The sequence below is a fragment of the Moschus berezovskii genome, chromosome 19 (assembly GCF_049115385.1).
Source record: "Moschus berezovskii isolate FMDL1 chromosome 19, NW_MosBer_1.0, whole genome shotgun sequence".
Lineage (NCBI taxonomy): Eukaryota > Metazoa > Chordata > Mammalia > Artiodactyla > Moschidae > Moschus > Moschus berezovskii.
Window position 1 is genome coordinate 37,795,017 of NC_142478.1, and position 18,123 is coordinate 37,813,139.

Here is an 18,123-nt window from a genome sequence, read left to right on the forward strand (position 1 = left end):
ATTTGGGCTATATATATTCCTTGTAAATGCAAAAAACATTTTTTTCTAAACCTTTGGAATGAAATGCAATTAAGAAATTGGTCAGATTATCTTTCATAAATCACAGCACAATTTAGAATGAGACTCCGTGTAAAACTCAAGGATAAAAGTAGTGATTTTTTTAAAACTGGATGCTTCACCACAGTTCAAGTCATGAGCAGAACACGGATGCTTCATGGGCTGCTGTGGCACACCCACTTGTTCTTTCTTAATGGTTATCAGAAAGGCTCGGGCTTCCCTGGTGGCTCAGTGGTAAAGACTCCGCCTACAATGCAGGAGACTCAGGTTTGATTCCTGGGTCAGGAAGATTCCCTGGAGAAGGGAAAGGCAACCGCAACCTACTCCACTGTTTTTACCTGGGAAATCCCATGGACAGAGGGCCCTGATGGGCTACATCTCTGAGGTCGCAAAGAGTAGTGTTGTGGTCCAGGCACAGGTTGGAAAAGAATTTCCAGACGTGAGGCAGAATGAGAGGAGAATAAAGTTTATTAGAGTGGGAGACGCTGTTAGAACAGTGGGCCAGCTCAAGGGAGAAGCAAAATTAAACAGGGGTCCTTAGTCCACTTTTATACCCAAGGTACAAGGAGTGAGATAGGGGTCTTGCGGGTCATTTGCTGATTGGATGAGGCATGTATACTGGGTGGGGGAAGAGTAGGGCAAATCCCTTCTCCCTCCGGGGGAGGGGAGACAGGTTATACTGTTTCATTAATAGTTACAACATGGGGGAGGGAAGGACAATAAGGGCCTGGTTTTTTCGTTCAGTTCAGTTCAGTTCAGTTCAGTGACTCAGTCGTGTCCAACTCTTTGCGACCCCATGAATCGCAGCACGCCAGGCCTCCCTGTCCATCACCAACTCCCGGAGTTCACGCAAACTCATGTCCATCGAGTCGGTGATGCCATCCAGCCATCTCATTCTCTGTCGTCCCCTTCTCCTCCTGCCCCCAATCCCTCCCAGCATCAGAGTCTTTTCCAGTGAGTCAACTCATCGCATGAGGTAGCCAAAGTATTGGAGTTTCAGCTTTAGCATCAGTCCTTCCAATGAACACCCAGGATTGATCTCCTTTAGAATGGACTGGTTGGATCTCCTTGCAGTCCAAGGGACTCTCAAGAGTCTTCTCCAGCACCACAGTTCAAAAGCATCAATTCTTCGGCGATCAGCTTTCTTCACAGTCCAACTCTCACATCCATACATGACCACGGGAAAAACCATAGCCTTGACTAGACGGACCTTTGTTGGCCAAGTAATGTCTCTGCTTTTTAGTATACTATCTAGGTTGGTCATAACTCTCCTTCAAGGAGTAAGCGTCTTTTAATTTCATGGCTGCAATCAGCATCTGCAGTGATTTTGGAGCCCCAAAAAATAAAGTCTGACACTGTTTCCACTGTTTCCCCATCTATTTCCCATGAAGTGATGGGACCAGATGGCATGATCTTTGTTTTCTGAATGTTGAGCTTCAAGCCAACCTTTTCACTCTCCTTTTTCACTTTCATCAAGAGGCCTTTTAGTTCCTCTTCACTCTCTGCCATAAGAGTGGTGTCATCTGCATATCTGAGGTTACTGATATTTCTTCTGGCAATCTTGATTCCAGCTTGTGCTTCTTCCAGCCCAGTGTTCCTCATGATGTACTCTGCATAGAAGTTAAATAAGCAGGGTGACAATATACAACCTTGACGTACTCCTTTTCCTATTTGGAACCAGTCTGTTGTTCCATGTCCAGTTCTAACTGTTGCTTCCTGACCTGCATACAGGTTTCTCAAGAGGCAGGTGGGGTGGTCTGGTATTCCCATCTCTTTCAGAATTTTCCAGTTTATTGTGATCCACACAGCAAAGGCTTTGGCATAGTCAATGAAGCAGAAATACACCTAGGTACTTAGAAAAATATTATGTGCCATGTACAATTTGAGATATTACTGTATTTAGTAAAAACAATGTTTTAACTGAGTGATAGCTTATACGGTATTATCACAGATCTTCAAAAACATATTATTGTTGTTCAGTCACTCAGTCATATCTAACTCTTTGCAAACCCATGGACTGCAGCAGGCCAGGCTTCCCTGTCCTTCACCATCTCCCGGAGTTTGCTCAAATTCATGTCCATTGTTTTGATGATGCCATCCAACCATCTCATCCTCTGTCATCCCCTTCTTCTCCTGCCCTTAATCTTTTCCAGCATCAGGGGCTTTTCCAATGAGTTGGTTCTTCCCATCAGGTGGCCAAAGTATTGGAGCCTCCAAAAACATATATAGCATAGCCATTCTACATTTGAAAAAAGCGACATTTTGAAGAGTTTTGTGCCATGCAAATTGAACAAGAGTAAGCAGTATGTTCAGTATCTAGGAGAAAGAGTATCAGCACCTAGGAAGCTGAGCAGGGTTCTTGCCTCCTCCAGGACTCTCAAGTCAACTCCGTATTAGGTCAGTCGTGTCCCAACTCTTTGTGACCCCATGGACTGTAGCCCACCAGGCTCCTCTGTCCATGGGATTCTCCAGGTAAGAATAATGGAGTGGGTTGCCATTTCCTTTTCCAGGGGATCTTCCGACTCAGGGATCGAACACACGATCTGTATTACAAGCAGATTGTTTACCGCTGAACCACCGGTAAAGGTGTAAGCCCTATTTGTTAGAATATGCAAGTCTAAAATGGCTTAAAGCAGATTACAGACCATATCAGAATATATATTTTATTAATGCAGTAAATATTCCTCTGGTCAGAAAAGCAAGATCCAAATATGGGTTCTTATGACTCAATTGTAAAATGCAGGAAAATATATCAATAAATATGTACTCAGCGCCTACCATGGACAAAGCACCTTTGGGGTACAGGTGAGTCTACAACATAACCTCAAAGAATTACGATATCAAAGGAGAGACAGGATATAAACTTTGAACAGGGGCAGGAAAATGCCACCCCAAAATGTGCCACCTTAGCGTAAGGATTATATTGAGCTAAAAGCACTGATAAACAGCAGGTACAAGAAGGGTGCTATGGTCTCCTCTTTTCTTTCTGGAAGCAGGAGATAAAACTCACATTTGAGGGATGCCCTCAATGTACCAGGAGGAGAGGAACATTCTTATCACCAGAGATGGAGGGTGGCGGCTGAGAGAACTCTGTACAAACAGACCTTATTAAAATATCTCAACTTCCTTTACCATTCATATATTTTAGTTGCTTTTCTGTAACTGTCTCTCTTTGTTCAACCACTGTATGAATGTTTAGACTTGGCTACATCTCTGGGTCTTCATCTTCCTATAGGGTTCACAGGTACATGTAAAAATCTGTATGCTTTTCCCCTATTAATCCATCTGATGTCAATTAATTCTCAGGCCCAACAGGACCTTTAACAAGTTAGTGGTCAAGTTTTGCCTCCTCTTCAACACTGCAAACATTAAAAGTAATGACCCTTTTACACAATGATGTTACTATAGAATTTCTAGGAGAGATTATTTAGTCAGAGAAATAGGATTTAAACCTAGTTATAAAAGAGTAGAGGCTTCCTGAGTGGCTAAGATGGTAAAGAATCCACCTCCAATTCAGGAGATACAGGTTCAATCCCTGGATCAGGAAGATCCCCTGGAGAAGGGAATGGCTACTCACTCCAGTGTTCTTGTCTGGAGAATTCCATGGACAGAAGAGCCTAGCAGGCTACAGTCCATGGGGTCACAGAGAGTTGGACACAACTGAGCAACTGACACTTTCACTTTTGTTTTTTTTTTTCCAGGGACAGAGAGTGAACCAGTTCCACTGGATAGAAGATTTATGTTGCAGGAAAGAAGGGCAGAAGGGCAGTTGGGGAGTCTGAAAGCACAGCCATGAATACTTAGTGCATGCATTTTAACTTAATCCTCCAGTTAATGTAAAGGGTGATGAGAGGAAAAGAGGATAGGGCAAAAGGCAAAGAGAAAATGTGGGGTTTCCAAGACACATACGGTCTGATGAACTGGAAAAGATTAATTTTTAATATGGTTATTTGTTATGGAGTCATGCTGTAGGCCAGTAACATCATATGATAAATGACACAAATGTTTCCAAGTGTAAATCATCATATTCCAACTTGGCAGTCACCAGCAGACACACATTTTCCATTGGGTCAAAAGGACCCAAAATTTTATTTGAACACAAAAATAAGTTCTGTGTTTTTTCCCCTTGAGAAACGGTCCCATAGGTAACATATGAACAGCCCCCGTCATGAAATCACCGCCCTCTGCTCAGTGCGGCCTGCGGTTGAGTTAGTCATGTGTTGTGCCATAGGAAGGAGGTGACAGTTACTGCTTGGATATGTTTGTAGGGCATAACCTCAAAGGAACTTCCTCACACTCTATAGTAGAAAGGAATAAATGTTTGTTTTGAAAGATAAGCATGGGTAAGTAGGAAAAAATGCTCAAGGGCAAATACTTTTGAAAAAAAAATGCTTTATGAAAGAATGTTGGGTTTTGTTTTTTTCAAGAAAGGCAAGTTCAAGCAGACCATTTTTTTTTTCAAGAGTACTGCCTGCTTTTCTTCTTTCCAAAATTCACCAGATTTTACAAACCATATGAAGCATATTTTCCCTAAGGATTAAGAGATTCCTCCTAGTTGAAGTTTTTACTTAAGAAATTAAGGCACTATATAGTACCTATTCCAGTGCCAAGGAGAAAAAAAAAATCCCATTATCTACACAGGACATGAAGAAATGTGGACTTTACACACTTGACTTTTTTTTTTTAACTAAACTTTTGAAATCAAGCAATGCCAACCTCCCTCAAATTCAAGTTGTTCTACTTTATAATGATCATTTCTCAAAAAACCATTTCCAAGTCTCTACATGTGCCACATACCACCTATAAAATGTAGAAAATGTTTAACTCCAATACTCTCATTTATAAGCAAGTCAAACTACAGGAAAAAAAGAAAAATGACCAATTTCAATCCCCAAATTGTTTTGTCCTTTTTTTGGTATAGCTTCTGCAAGAATCTGGATTTTACTAACTTGGCCTGTTGTTATGGTTTACTCTGTGCCCCATGGACTGTAGCCCACCAGGCTCCTCTGTCCATGGGATTTTCCAGGCAAGAATACTGGAATGGGTTGCCAAGCCCTCCTCCAGAGGATCTTCCTGACCCAGGGAGAGAATCTATTATCTCCTGCATCAGCAGGTGGATTCTTTAATAAACTCCAAATCTTCAAGTATAGATAAGGTCTATATAATGGAAATAGCATAGAACTTTTAAACCATTCAGCTGGCTCTACTTCCTACTAGCAGTTTATCCTTGAGTAAATCATTTCATCTCTCCAGGGTTCAAATGTCTTTACGTTTGAATGAATGAAGGAAAGGAACTAAGTAGACTTTAAGGTCCTCCCAGATTTGACTTTGAGTGGCTTCTCTAATCCTATTCCCCATCACCTAAGAAACATATTCCTCAACAGCCCTTCTTCCTTTGTCCACCATCACCATTACCATTTCTCACTTTGACCAACAGAGATAAATATAGGGAATAAGGAAAATCAGGACACTGAAGTTACAAGCATTATTTTTTGAAGATACTCCAGTGATTTAAAATTTAATGCCTGAGCCAGGGCGTGTGGGGGTTGCGTGGGAGGGAGTAGGAAGAGTTAATGTTTTTAGATAATTGGGAGAAAATGGTTGACTTGCTGAATTTTCTATTTTGGAATTTGGTATTTTTGACAACAAAGTTCAAATATTGTATATAACTCACTTTTCTGAGTGATATATAGTAAACTCTGTCTGGGGAGTCAGGGTGGAAGAAAGAATTGATAATTTAGTTTGTTTGATTTGCAAAGCCTTTGATTCTATTCTCTGCTTTCTGGCTTCCTGCCTTTGGTCCACTTCATCACTCATTAATTGTTCTGGGAGAGCTGTGTTGTAGGGGGAAAAAACCATTTCCAAATCTGTACAATTAGTGGAATGTTCAGCGTAGAAAATTTCGGTCTCCTTCGGCATTTGTACAAATGTTCTCTCTGCCTACATTAGCAGTTATAAACCAGTTATGGACCAGTTATGAGTTGGTCCTGTGATGAGTCACCTAGATCTGTCTTCATTTCTCTTTCTCAACCTACCAGTCATCTCAAACCCATCCTTCCTTTCAGCTTCCATTGTCCCAGTCACACTAATCATCTTGATCATCATATTGATGATCTAGCTGGATTCCCTCTTCCATTCCAGTCTGTCCTCCACAAGGCTGCCCGAAGAATCTTTCTAAAAGTCTAATCTGCTCATGTCACTCTCTTGTTTTTAATTGGGCCTCTCTGTGACTCCTCTCACTCACAAGATAGAGCTCAAACTTTTCAACTTGACATCCATACTTTTCATGACTGGCTCCCATCTTTCCCACAGACACCTTACTTTCCAAACATTCTGATTTACTTGCCATCATGCTATGATCATTCTCATTAACATGTCTTTATATTGATCTGAAATGCTTTTTCCCTCCCTTGTCTGCCTGATGAATTGCTACTCATCTTTCATATCTTCTCTATGAGGTCTTTCCTGACTTGCAGACAGATATGGCTGCCTCCACGGCCCCAGTTACCAACTGATACAATAACACCAATCACATGGTTAAAACTTGATGCATTGCTAGTCAAAGACTGGGATCCTCAGCATCAAAAATATCATTGTTAAATAAGTGATTAAATGCTTGACAGAGCCAGGCAATTCTTACTTTGTCTCAAAAATTGCCAATCTTGTCGACATTTGAAATAGTATCAAAAACCCTGAAAAAACAGAGTTTCAGTTTGGTCATTCATCTAAGTTTATCTTTCCTTCTCTGAAGTTTTATGAATAAATCTAGCAAGGCAATCAAAACAAATATTTATTGATAAATTTAGTTTCACCTTTTCCTTTTTAATCTGCCCTAATTGGATTCTGTTCCTGGTTAACTACTAAAGAGCAATAGCCAAAAATGCACAAAGACAGATACAAAAAGGAAATTACAGGTAATTCCAAAAGCAGGTTTATAAACCACAAAGTAGAACTCCACATAGTCTGTCAATACCTCTAACATCATCAGTATTCTTTATAAAGATAGGCCTCTCTGCATTTGGAATAGAAGGCAGATTCTGGGTGGCCCAGAAAAATAAAATATATTTCTATTAAGCAATCAAATTCACTCACAGCTTCTATCACAAATCTACAACATGCAAACTCTTGGAAACAGATAGGACTAAGGCTTGGACCCAATCCCTTTGCCTTCTGAAGAGACTCTGAAGTGTTCAAAAGCTTACAGAAGGGAATGTGGAAAGCAGAAGGCCTTTTGGCTCTGTGTATTATTTTGACTGAATTGACTGGTCAATCAATTTTCATGAAGATATATTTCCTTTATTCAATAACAGATTTTGTTAACAGACCATTTGTGCTATAAATGGAGCACGGCCCATTTGAAAATAAATTCTACTGCTCTAGCTCATTCCTTTTTAAGAAATCTTATATTTTATCAGATCTTAATTTATAATCCATTAGCCTAAAAACAAGTTAAAGTGTTCAAAAACATCCTTTCCAAACATAAACACCAGCTTCAAAAATTTCCTCTCCACCTCTGGCATTTTAATACCTAAATTAACAACTCTTCCAACACATTGGCCTCAGTTTTCTCCTCTTCATCCTTTACTCAGAAAAATCTCTTTTCTACCTCAGCTACCCTTGAGCACAGAGGAACGCCAGATATCCTCAGCATTTGATGGTATGGTATCAGGACCCTTGAAGGTGGTATCAAGACCACTTCTAAGGTCTTAACTTGAAAATTCTGTTCTCAGCTGTCCTCCTTTGCTATTTCCATATTCTCTGTAAGTCTGTATTTCATCTTCATTGGAACCTTCAACCAATTCTGGCCAGTCATTTCGGCAAATATTCAGACTGCTACCCTAAGATTCCTGACCTCTTTCAAATTCACCATTTCTTAACGGTCTCTTATTCTCTGCCTTAAATGGCCCTCTAACCAGCTCTGAGTAACATGCTTAGTGGCTCCCTCCAGATTCCAGGTTCAGTGTGAGCTGAGCTCTCTGCACTGCTCTTCACTTCCTCAGTTCCTACTGACCACAAGTTAGCACCCCCACCTCTAGCCGGTCCAGACTGCTCTCAAGAACCAGTTTCAGTCCCTTAAGCATCTTAACTTTCAAGAGAAGACCATCCTCCACTTGGTGTGCTTCTTTGACTTCCCTCTTCTCCCTCTTGGAGTTCACTGTGTCTTTTTCTTCCTTCTCATCTTTGATTCTTTCCTCTAGGAGAACCATTCTTGCCAGAGTTAAAGTGCCCTCTTTGTGCTCCCTCTTCTATCCCCTCCTAAGTGGTCCTCATGGACTACTTGCTAGTGAATGATAAGCTTTAGTATGCTTTCCCAAATTGCCCAGTTCAAAACATTCTCTAGGTTTTACTGTTAGTTACTGGCATATCTAGTATGATTCACCTATCTGATTTTAACACCAATCTTTTTATCAGTACAAAATAGGACATTTAAATATGCTTTTTAATCACTATAATTCTGATATAACTAGAATAATGCTAAGTGCCATCACATAAGTTCTTAAATCTAGATGCCAGGATACTGTTACCTTTACAAACTGATCAAAATCAATTTGTTCTATTATTACCATATAAACCTGGCCAGAGGAAGCACACAATCTCAGTTTTCAAATGAAGTTGTTAACTTTAATAATAACATATGAAAAATAATCATGGCAATGAAGTCATTTGCTACTTATTCCTGATAGCTAAGTGTAAGTAATATATGCAGAAAAACATTCCGTTTCCTAAATTATGGTCAGATATATTAATTATGAATGAAACACTTTCTGGTTAAAATAAATGGTAAACGCTAATGTGCAACATAAAGGTACCAGGCTTGCTGCTAAGAAATGAAGAAAACCCTGTATCTTGAGTCTTGGTTGGTTCTATGCTAGCTATCATGAGCATTTAAGCCAGGCCTTTGTTTCTCTATTCTCAAGATGAAGACATCAAGCTAAAAAAGCAATTACAAAATTGCCTGATAAACTCACCCAGGAAGCTTTTTGAAATGAAGAATATCAAGCTCCTCCCCTGGAGATATCTTCTGATAGAGTAGGTCTGAACTATGACACAGACTTCTGATTTTTAACTTTTTAACTAGTGATCTATTTATTTTCATATATGGTTGAGAAACATAAAGTATATTCTGACATCTATTTCCAGCTCTAGAATAATGCACATGGTAGGGGTTCAATACATGCAGGGAAGTGGCTTGGTAATAATCTGAGGGAATATTAGAAGTTAAATTCATGGCCATCTTATCTAGTGAGGGAAATAATGAAAAAAAACAGTTCTCCAATTGTCAACTGGCCATAGGGGGATTTAAAGTTTTGTCTTCAAGATGTTTAAAAAATGATACCAAACTTGCTTGCAATATACAGTGGGGGGTGGGGCAGAGTTTAAGACAAGGACTGTCTAGACATTCTTTTTTTGTTTCCATTTTTCAATGTTTAGAAATGGTATTGTGCCTTTTTGCTAAAGAGTTATACGTAAAACTACCATGAAATACATCACTCAACAAAAAAAGGGAAGATTCAAGGACAATTCTAAAAATTAAATCAATCTTCTGCAAATGAATCCTGAGTTTGATTTCAATATTAACTTTAGGGTAAAAACATGATTAGTTTTTAACTTATTTCCTTTAACTTCAAAAACCAGTTTTAATTTCTTTTCTTAGTAATAACTGGAATGTTCTATGATTTGTGTTTTGAAAACTATATAATAATTATCACATTATAATTTAAGGATTCACCTCAAGCCTTCACAAAAAAGAAGTATATCTACTTTTTCATAGTCCATTTTTCTGCTGAGTTACATTTTATTAAACTGTTGACAGGAAACTACTCAATTACAGAAATCCTGTACTGGTTTTATTCACAATTAAATTATCCAAATAAAACTTCTTTGAATGAAAAGAATAGCAGTCAGAAAACATGCTGGAAAGGAACTATTTAAAAAACAGTCATTCTGTCAACCCTTGGCAGTTGAGGAAGAGGAACAAAATTGAGGAAAAGTGAAAGGTTAATCTATGTGGTATTTTTAACTTGGCAGTATCAAATAAATGGCAGGGGTATTATAAGAAATGTCAGCTGTGCTAATGCTTTCAAAGCCTTAGCACTTTAAAATGATTATTAGTATTCGGTTCAAACACATAGGACTTATGAGCACTGATGAAGACACATCCGAATATTTTTTTCTTCTAGGTTTAAACCATCACAAAGGAGGAAGTTTTGAATCAAAGTGTTTATTCTGTGTATCTGACAAGCACGTTAGAAGTCTGAACCCCTAACCTATTGCTGTTTCCAAATATGGGCCTGACATGCCAGAGTGCATATAGAATCCTAGCAGCAGCAGACTGCCCTTAATATTATAATTTTAATGTATTCCCCATATAGCCAGAAGTTAAAACTCCACAACATACCTTATTCTCATAAAAGTTATAAATTTCTTTCAATAAAAGCCACAGCTTCTCAGTCTGGTTAGTTTAACTACAGACAGCTCTTACACCAATTCCTGATTATACGAAGGGTCTAAATAACAGAAAAAAGTTACACAGTATTTTGAAGGAGTCTATTTATATGCTTCATTAAGGAGCCAAATCTCAATGAAATATTCAATATTCAGGGACCAGTGATATCACCACATAACGTGAATACAAGAGGAAAAAAATTCACATTTTAAAATACCATAGATTATGAAATTTTTAAAAATGTTCCTGCTTTCAGAGCATAGAGAAAATACTTGATTAAGCCAAATGTCACGATGCCAACTAATAGGTTTAGTGGCTTGGTGGAAATGAATTAAAAGTTTCTATCACTTATGTCTTATTTAATTAAAACAAAATCAAACCCTATAAATACAAAGGATAAATAGTAGTCAAATCATGTAGGAGACAACAACCAAACAAAAAAGTTGGATAAGAGTCTTGACAGCCTAAATCCTGGGTTCAAATGATGTCAACATCTTATTCTCAAATGCTGATCATTCAGGTTTGACACGTCACTTAGGCATACGGAGGAGTTAGTGAAATTGAGTCCGAGGACTCGTGTGAACAAAATTTTATCAGACCCAAAGATTCTATGTCCTGACTTCAGCAGGCTAAAAGCTAAAAACATGTACTTTTTAAATATAAAGTTTCACACCCTCACATTTCTAATTCCATGAGACGTGACACAAGGTTATTTGGTCAGGGCACATTAACGACTTATTAAAGGAATGAAAAGGATTGGAATGTTTTTAAAACATCTCTTTGATAAGGTTAACTATCCCCTTGATGCACTCTTAAATTCTATAATGTTTTATTAAAATGACAGAGCCAGAGACTCCTAGTATAGCTACAGAACTAATTTTTTAAGCTTTGTTGATGAAAATTAATTTCAGACTAATCCAAGAGTTAAGATAAACATTATTTAAAACATACAGGTATGTCCCATTCCAAGAAATTGATATACACAAAACCCCTTGCTTACAAAATAGCCAAAGGAGGGATGGTATTGTTAATATTAATAACAAAAAAACTTTTTTCACTTTGTAAAGTGATTCACTTGGGCATTTGTTGAAACAGAATTTGGAATACAAAATCTTGATTAATGAATTTTCCAGGAAACATCTAGTTCAAGATTGGAGCTCACCTACATCTAGATTTGGTATATTAAGGCAAAGAAAAAAAATGGGTATGCTTGAAGAAAGAGTCAAAGCAAATGACAAAAATCACAACAGTACACACTAATAAATGAAGAAATCAAGAGACAGTTTCATTAATTAATATATTTTCTGCATTATAGTTAACATATGTACTTTCTTCGTGTCACCTTATTTTCTGTTACGTATTGATATTTTGTTATATTCAGACATGAGTACATTTCAACAGTCTTTTGCAATAAATATCATAAAATAATAGAGATTCGCATAATAAATATTCTTTACAATAAAAAAGTTTAACAGACTTTTGTCTTAAAAATAGTCAGAATTCAACTTTGTGATTTATACATAAAATATACAAAAAGCACCACAATTTGTGGTTAAGGCAATGAAAGAGAAAAGATTAGAACTACCCAGCTGTTAACTAACCAAGTGGCCAAAAACCATTAAGGAGCCAAGATCACTTCAGGCAGCATAGTTCTGTGACATCTATAGATTGATCAGATATAAATATCAACTTCAGTTATCCAAGTGCCCTCAATGACAAGAGTAATTTGGTGAAAAGCAAGGAGTACGGAAGGGAGGGAGTCGAGTCCTTCACAAATATGAAAGTTTGAATAAGGATGAGCAAGATACAACCAATATATCTCCAATGTGAAGACTTATATTGTAAAGCAGACCTAAAATTACACAGAAAAAAAAAAAACAAAAAAAAACACCTCATATCTCTAAAATAAGATAAGGCCAAAACTGGGGATAGAATGTTGAGCAAGGAGAGGGCAGTGGTTAAAGGAGAATTTTAACATTGTAACAAAAACAGATCTCCCATGCTACTTAAGTGTCCAATGCTATGAAGATAGCCCTAATTGGAGACAGATTTAATACATAGCTTATTTAAGCAATTAAACGGCTGCTTCTTTAAACACCAATTTCCCTGTTCAGAGTATCCAATCAAAAACAGATCTAAATCACTGTAGTCTGGGTGTACATGTGTGGATATGTTCACATGTACAACTTTGGAAAGTTGCTTGCAGAACAAAAAGGCTACACAAAAGCCCACGGGCTCTCAATACCCTCTTGAGTGGATGGCAGAGGCTCTTGTCATAAGGGGGAGCCAGATGCATTTCACGGTCCACTCTTACCGAAGATCATCCAGTAGAGAAGAGTATAATCCATGAGTCAAACCTTGGAAAGAAGGGGAGAAAGGCGGGAAACGGGAAAACTGCAAAGAAAATAAAACCAGTATCTGACAGCATCTTTTTTAACAGCCACAGCTTGAAAGCAAGAGAAGTTTAGGAGGTCCAACCCACCTCCAAAAATCATGATGGTTTACCCAGACCCCGGGAGGGGCAGCTCTCCAGCTTACAATAGACAGTGTTGGAGTTCTTACATCTGCACCCTGGGCGATGGATCCAGTCATAACACCCCCTGCACAGCTTCAGGCATCCCTTGGCAGGAGGATAACAAAGTAAGCAAGGTAAAAACAGAGACATGGCTCCCATACACAGGTACCTAGAGCAGCACTGTGACTGTGAACAGGAGCAAGGATTATCCGAGTAGGAATCCCCTTCATCGTCATTGGAGCAGTGGTAGAAGATGCCCTTGACCAAGCACATGCAGGTTCCGTACTCCACCATGCTTTCAGCGGAGCAAAGGCACTGCCGGTTACAGGCCAAACAGGATGGCAGGGTCCTGGGAGCTGTGCATTCCCCACACTTGCACTTCCCACACTGTTCACAAATGAACTTGTGCTGCGTCAGGTCCTCTTTCAAGGAACCCTTTAAGTCATCCACAATCAGTTGCTTGGGCTGGGTCCGGATTGCCCTTTCAGACCTGTGACCAGGGATGGGTCTGGTGGGCGGGGACCTTCCTAAGAGCCCCTGCTCAGAAGAGGCACTGCTGTTGCTCCCAGAACTGGCTGCGCTTCCAGTGCTGGTTGATCTGCTCAGTATGGGGCCTCTGGCATTATTAGAGAGTCCTGCATGTCCCAGGTGGCTGGTAGGTCTATGCTCATAGTTATTATTCACATTAATCGGTATGATTTCGTGAGTCCTCTCATGCTTTTCTTGTCTTGGTGCGGTTCGAGGAGCAGGTCTTTTCACCACAGATGGCCCTTCTGTGTACTCATTGCTGCCTCTGATGGCCTTGATCTGGTCTAAGGACAAAATAGCAGCAGGCTGAATCTCTCTCTCATAGTCTAGCCTCTGACGGTTATCCAATGCAGGCTGCTGGATCACAACTAATGAACTGCCACTGCCATGCTGATTTTGGGGATCCATGTGTAGTGATCTTGATTTCTGGCAATCAGTGGAAACCTGGCTTGCATCTGAAATCCTAAAAGGAAATCAAAGATGTAAAAAAAAAAAAAACAGAGAAAATAAATGACTAGAAGCATTTTGCCGGGGGTGGGGGGGAAGAGGCGAGAAATCCTGTCAAGTCACAAATTGCCTAAACCACCTGGTAATGATCTCCCTCATCAGCAGATTACAATGATGCTGGGGTCCTGGCCAGAGTCCAATTCCGAGAGAGGCTTAGGACCACATCATAGAAGAAGAATGTAAGCAAGAGACCCCATGCCATAAGAATTGGAAGTTTTTTCAACTTTTAAAAAGCAGATTCAAGAAGTAATGTCTTCCTGTTTGTGAATCTAACAAACAAAATGGAGTATGCCCTTGTGGGGAACACTGAGTATAAGCACTGATAAACAGCTCTCATCCAAAGAAGCTCTGTATCAGTTCACGGGTACTCTCCATAAAAGAAAACATCCATTAAAACAACAACAAACTAAGCATGGCTATGGTGCTGTTGTCTTCAGCTATCTGTTTGCTGTTATAAGCATTAGCTTAGTGTTCAGGAAACTAGTCAAGGTATACTTCAAGCATTAAAAAAAAAAAAGACACTCAAACTGAAATGGAATCTCAAATTAAGAGGTCATCTTCAGTAGAAACCAGAATTTTAAACCTAGCTCACTATTAGTCTACAAGATGGAAAAGTGACTGCAGATGAACACAACAGTTCTTGGTGTTTTATAGCCTCTAAAGCACACACACAAAACTCAATGTACAGTTCTGTGAATGTTAAGACCATTCACATTTGAATTTTTTTTTTTTTAAGTTTAAATAAGGATCACTCACATAACAAGATAACTTTCACATACAAATAAGTGTCTGGCCTTTAAAGTAGTATGGGGAAATCCTGGCTATTTTAATTATCTGTATTTCCTCTAATTTAAAAATCTGTATTTACATGCCAGATCTTGATTTTCAAACGCACTGCCAACTCTGAATCAATGTGCTTCTTGTAATAAAGTATAGCAATATCCAGGTAAAAATCTGTTTCCATACCAATGATAAATTACTTCTAATTTATAATGTATTCTTCATAAAACCATCTATTAAACATAAAAACGTTTTTGTTCTCGTAAATGGTAAACCAGAATATTTTTCACACAAATTCCTCCCACAATCTACAGATTTGATCCAGTTCAAGAATGCAAAGGAAAAACGCCTATTTTCCACGCCAAATCTCATCAGCTTCAGGAATAAGGCAGAAAGAAGTGCATTTCATCTATTAACTTCACTGAATGGCCCTGGACTGTCTTACATGTTAACTTCTTGGCGTTCCCCTTGCTCATTCTCCCAACTCAGAGCCTCAAGTTTCTAGTTTCTTCTACCTTCTCTGTACCCGAGGAGAAACACGTTCACAACCTGCAGGGTTTAGTCCTGGAATCCTTTAGGACTGTTAAAAAGATTCCATCGTTACTCTTCAGTATCATTCCTCCTCGGAAAGCACCTTCTAACCCAGCGCTTCTAAAGCAAAGAGTATCTACAAGTAGTAAGTCAGACTCCACACGAAAGAAAAAAACGTGGATCTGAAGAGAGTAGAAAAAGCACAAGGCACGACTTTAATCTGAGTCTTAAATGCTAGCTGTTACAAAGTTCCTGCTGGCCGGTAAAGGAGGCCACCAGATAAAAAGCAAAAGCAAAGAATATCAGCCACCTCGGATCTGAAGCAAAGCCCCTTTTCCAGCAGTGACAGCCCTGGATCTCTAGCCCCAAACACGCTCACACGCTCTCGGCAGACTCTTCTCCCCCAAGAAAGCCCCGAATCGAAGTCGAATACCTTTGCGGACAATCCCATCACATTCTAAGTATCACCGTGGATTTCCAAAGCCTTTTGGCGTTTGCCACCAAGGATGCTTACAAATCAGGAAAAGCCTCCGGAGTGAATGCGGGCGCCAAAAAGCAAGCCCGAGGCAGGGAGGGTTATAAATAAATATCTGTCTACACTTTAAAGGAGAAGCCGGATTCCTAAAGAGCCGGGGCGCAGCGAGCCGGGGGTCGGGGCGGCGGAGCGGTGTCGCCACATCGCCGGTTCCCGCGGTGGAGCTGCGCCCTCTGCAATCCGCGCTGAGACGAGCGGGGAATAAATAGTTGACGGAGAGGAAGGAAAAGGAAAGGAAAAAGTTATGAATGAAAACAAGTTTTCTCTCTCGCTCCCTCGCTCTGCCCCCCGCCCCCTCTCGGGCAGGAGGAGGGGAGGAGGCTGAGGTTACCATTACCTCAGGAGGGCGGACTTCCCCACTTTTAAAGCGGCAGTGCCCTCTCCCGCCCCTCGCCGCGCCGCCGCGCTCCCAACAGGAGTAAAGTGGCAGCTCGCGCGGGCGCACGCCGACTCGGCCCAGGGGGTCCCTAGCGAAGCCGGGGTCCGCTCGGGCACTCGCGCGCGAACACGCCTCTCGGGAGGCCTCCGGCCGAGGGATCCTCGGATCCGGAAAGCCCACCGAGCAGCTCCGCGGTCCTCCTCCCGGGGACCCTCTCGCCCGCCCCAAGCCTCCCCGAACGCATCGTTCGCGTGGAGGGGCTTCCCCGGGAGGACACGGCGGGTCCCCGCGCCGCCGCTGCAGGCGATTGAGGCCCGGGGGCCCCCGCCCCGCCGTCCCGCGCGGAGGCGGAAGGTCGCTGCCCCGCTTAGCCAGCTCCGAGCGCCCCGCGGGCGGGCCGGGCCGCGAGAGGCGGTGGCCGCACGCTCGCCTCCCCTCGCCCCGCCCGGCCCCCACGCCGCTCCCCGGGGCCCGCACCTGCCGCGCCACACTCACCTCGGCCGGAGCGGGGGCGGGCGGCCGAGCGGAGCAACCCGGCCTGGGTCCCGGTGCGGGCGCCTGCGTGCGCTCGCCGCATCAACCGCGGCGCGGAGGACGGCGAGGCATGGCCCGCGCTGCGGCCGGTCGGCCCGCGGCCTCTGCCGCCGGGCAGGAGCGCTCCCCGCGGCCCCCTTCCGGCTGCGGGGCACAATCCTCTGGAGCCTCGGCGCGGCCAGGCGCAGGCTTCTCACAGCTCGCGCGCGCCGCGCCGCTCAGTAACATCCACCTCCGGGGCTCTTCTGTAGCCCCCTTCCAAGAACCAGGGGGAAAGAAAAATTCCCTTCAGGAGGGCTCTCCGGGTCTATCGGGAAGGCGAGCTGGGGAGCGGCGGGGAGAGGAGTGCGTGACTGGCCGGCCGACCCGCCGCTGTGCTCGCACCGGAGTTCTCCTCGCGGTCCCGGCGCTGCTCGCGGGAAAGGCGGCAGTGGCGGCCTCCTGACGCGTGAGAATCCACGTCACGGACGGCTGAGGCTCCGCGGCGCCCGGGACGGGGCTCGAACCGGCGTCCGCGGGCGAGTCACGGAGCCGCGCAGGGAGTTCGCGCCTGAGAGGCCCGACCGCCGCTCCCCGCGGGTGGGGGTGGGTGGGAGTTTGGTTTTACCCGCTTTTTAAGGGGCGGTGGTGAAGGGAGCGAGGTGTGGGGGTTCTCCTCCGGGGAGAAGGCGGGGCGTCGGCCCTCGGCCCCCCGCGCAGGTCCAGGCACTTTCCCGATCCCGCACGCCGGGCAAGTGGGGGCACGGCGTCCCTGGGAACTCCGGTCCTGGCAGTCAGCCTCTCCCGGGCAGCGATCACTCCCAGTCCTCCGACCCTCCTGTTCCGCGGCCGAAACGCCTGCTACAAACGATCAGAGATAAGAACACGTTAATTTCCCTTTCTTTCCAGGCACTTGGACTCGCCGCGCGCTCCGCCGCCCGGGCGAAGAGTGGAGCGGAGAGGGCCGCTCGCCAGCTCGCCCGCCGCCCGCACCCGCTGCCATGTGCTGGCTGTTGCTGCTCCCTGTGATTGACAGGCGGGCGCACACTCGGCGTGTCAGCAGCGAACCAAAGTAACATGCAGTCTTGCACGTTTTTGCCGAAGTGCTTTTGCCCCTTGGAATGCCTAAGAGTTCAAACAACGTTCAAGCGACGCCTCTGCGCATTGGAAATCAATACACAGAGACGGGAAATTCAGGTTTTAAACAATTGCTTCTCGGGATTCGGTCGCCAACACTGCCTAAACAAACACGCATTTGGTCCACACACCGAAAGCCAGCCCCTCTCTGGCAAAAAAGAAAAAAACAACCACCCAGTTTTTCACACACCCGA

At 42.7% G+C, this 18,123-nt stretch overlaps 1 protein-coding gene across 3 annotated transcripts; it reads right to left on the reverse strand.

Annotated features, from left to right (window-relative positions):
* Window positions 1-2,825: 2,825 nt before the first annotated feature.
* SPRY1 (sprouty RTK signaling antagonist 1) lies at window positions 2,826-17,434 on the reverse strand. 3 transcript variants are annotated; one of them, XM_055404650.2, is made up of 2 exons: window positions 15,280-16,659; window positions 2,826-14,010 (listed from the first exon to the last, which is right to left on the reverse strand). In XM_055404650.2, coding segments are annotated over exons 1-2 (1,017 nt in total). In that variant the 5' UTR covers window positions 15,282-16,659; the 3' UTR covers window positions 2,826-12,995. The 3 variants fall into 3 exon arrangements, with proteins under 3 accessions (XP_055260625.2, XP_055260623.1, XP_055260624.1); XM_055404648.2 differs by lacking the exon at window positions 15,280-16,659 and adding an exon at window positions 16,775-17,434 and having other exon boundaries at window positions 2,827-14,010; XM_055404649.2 differs by having other exon boundaries at window positions 2,827-14,010; window positions 15,799-16,659.
* Window positions 17,435-18,123: the final 689 nt, after the last annotated feature.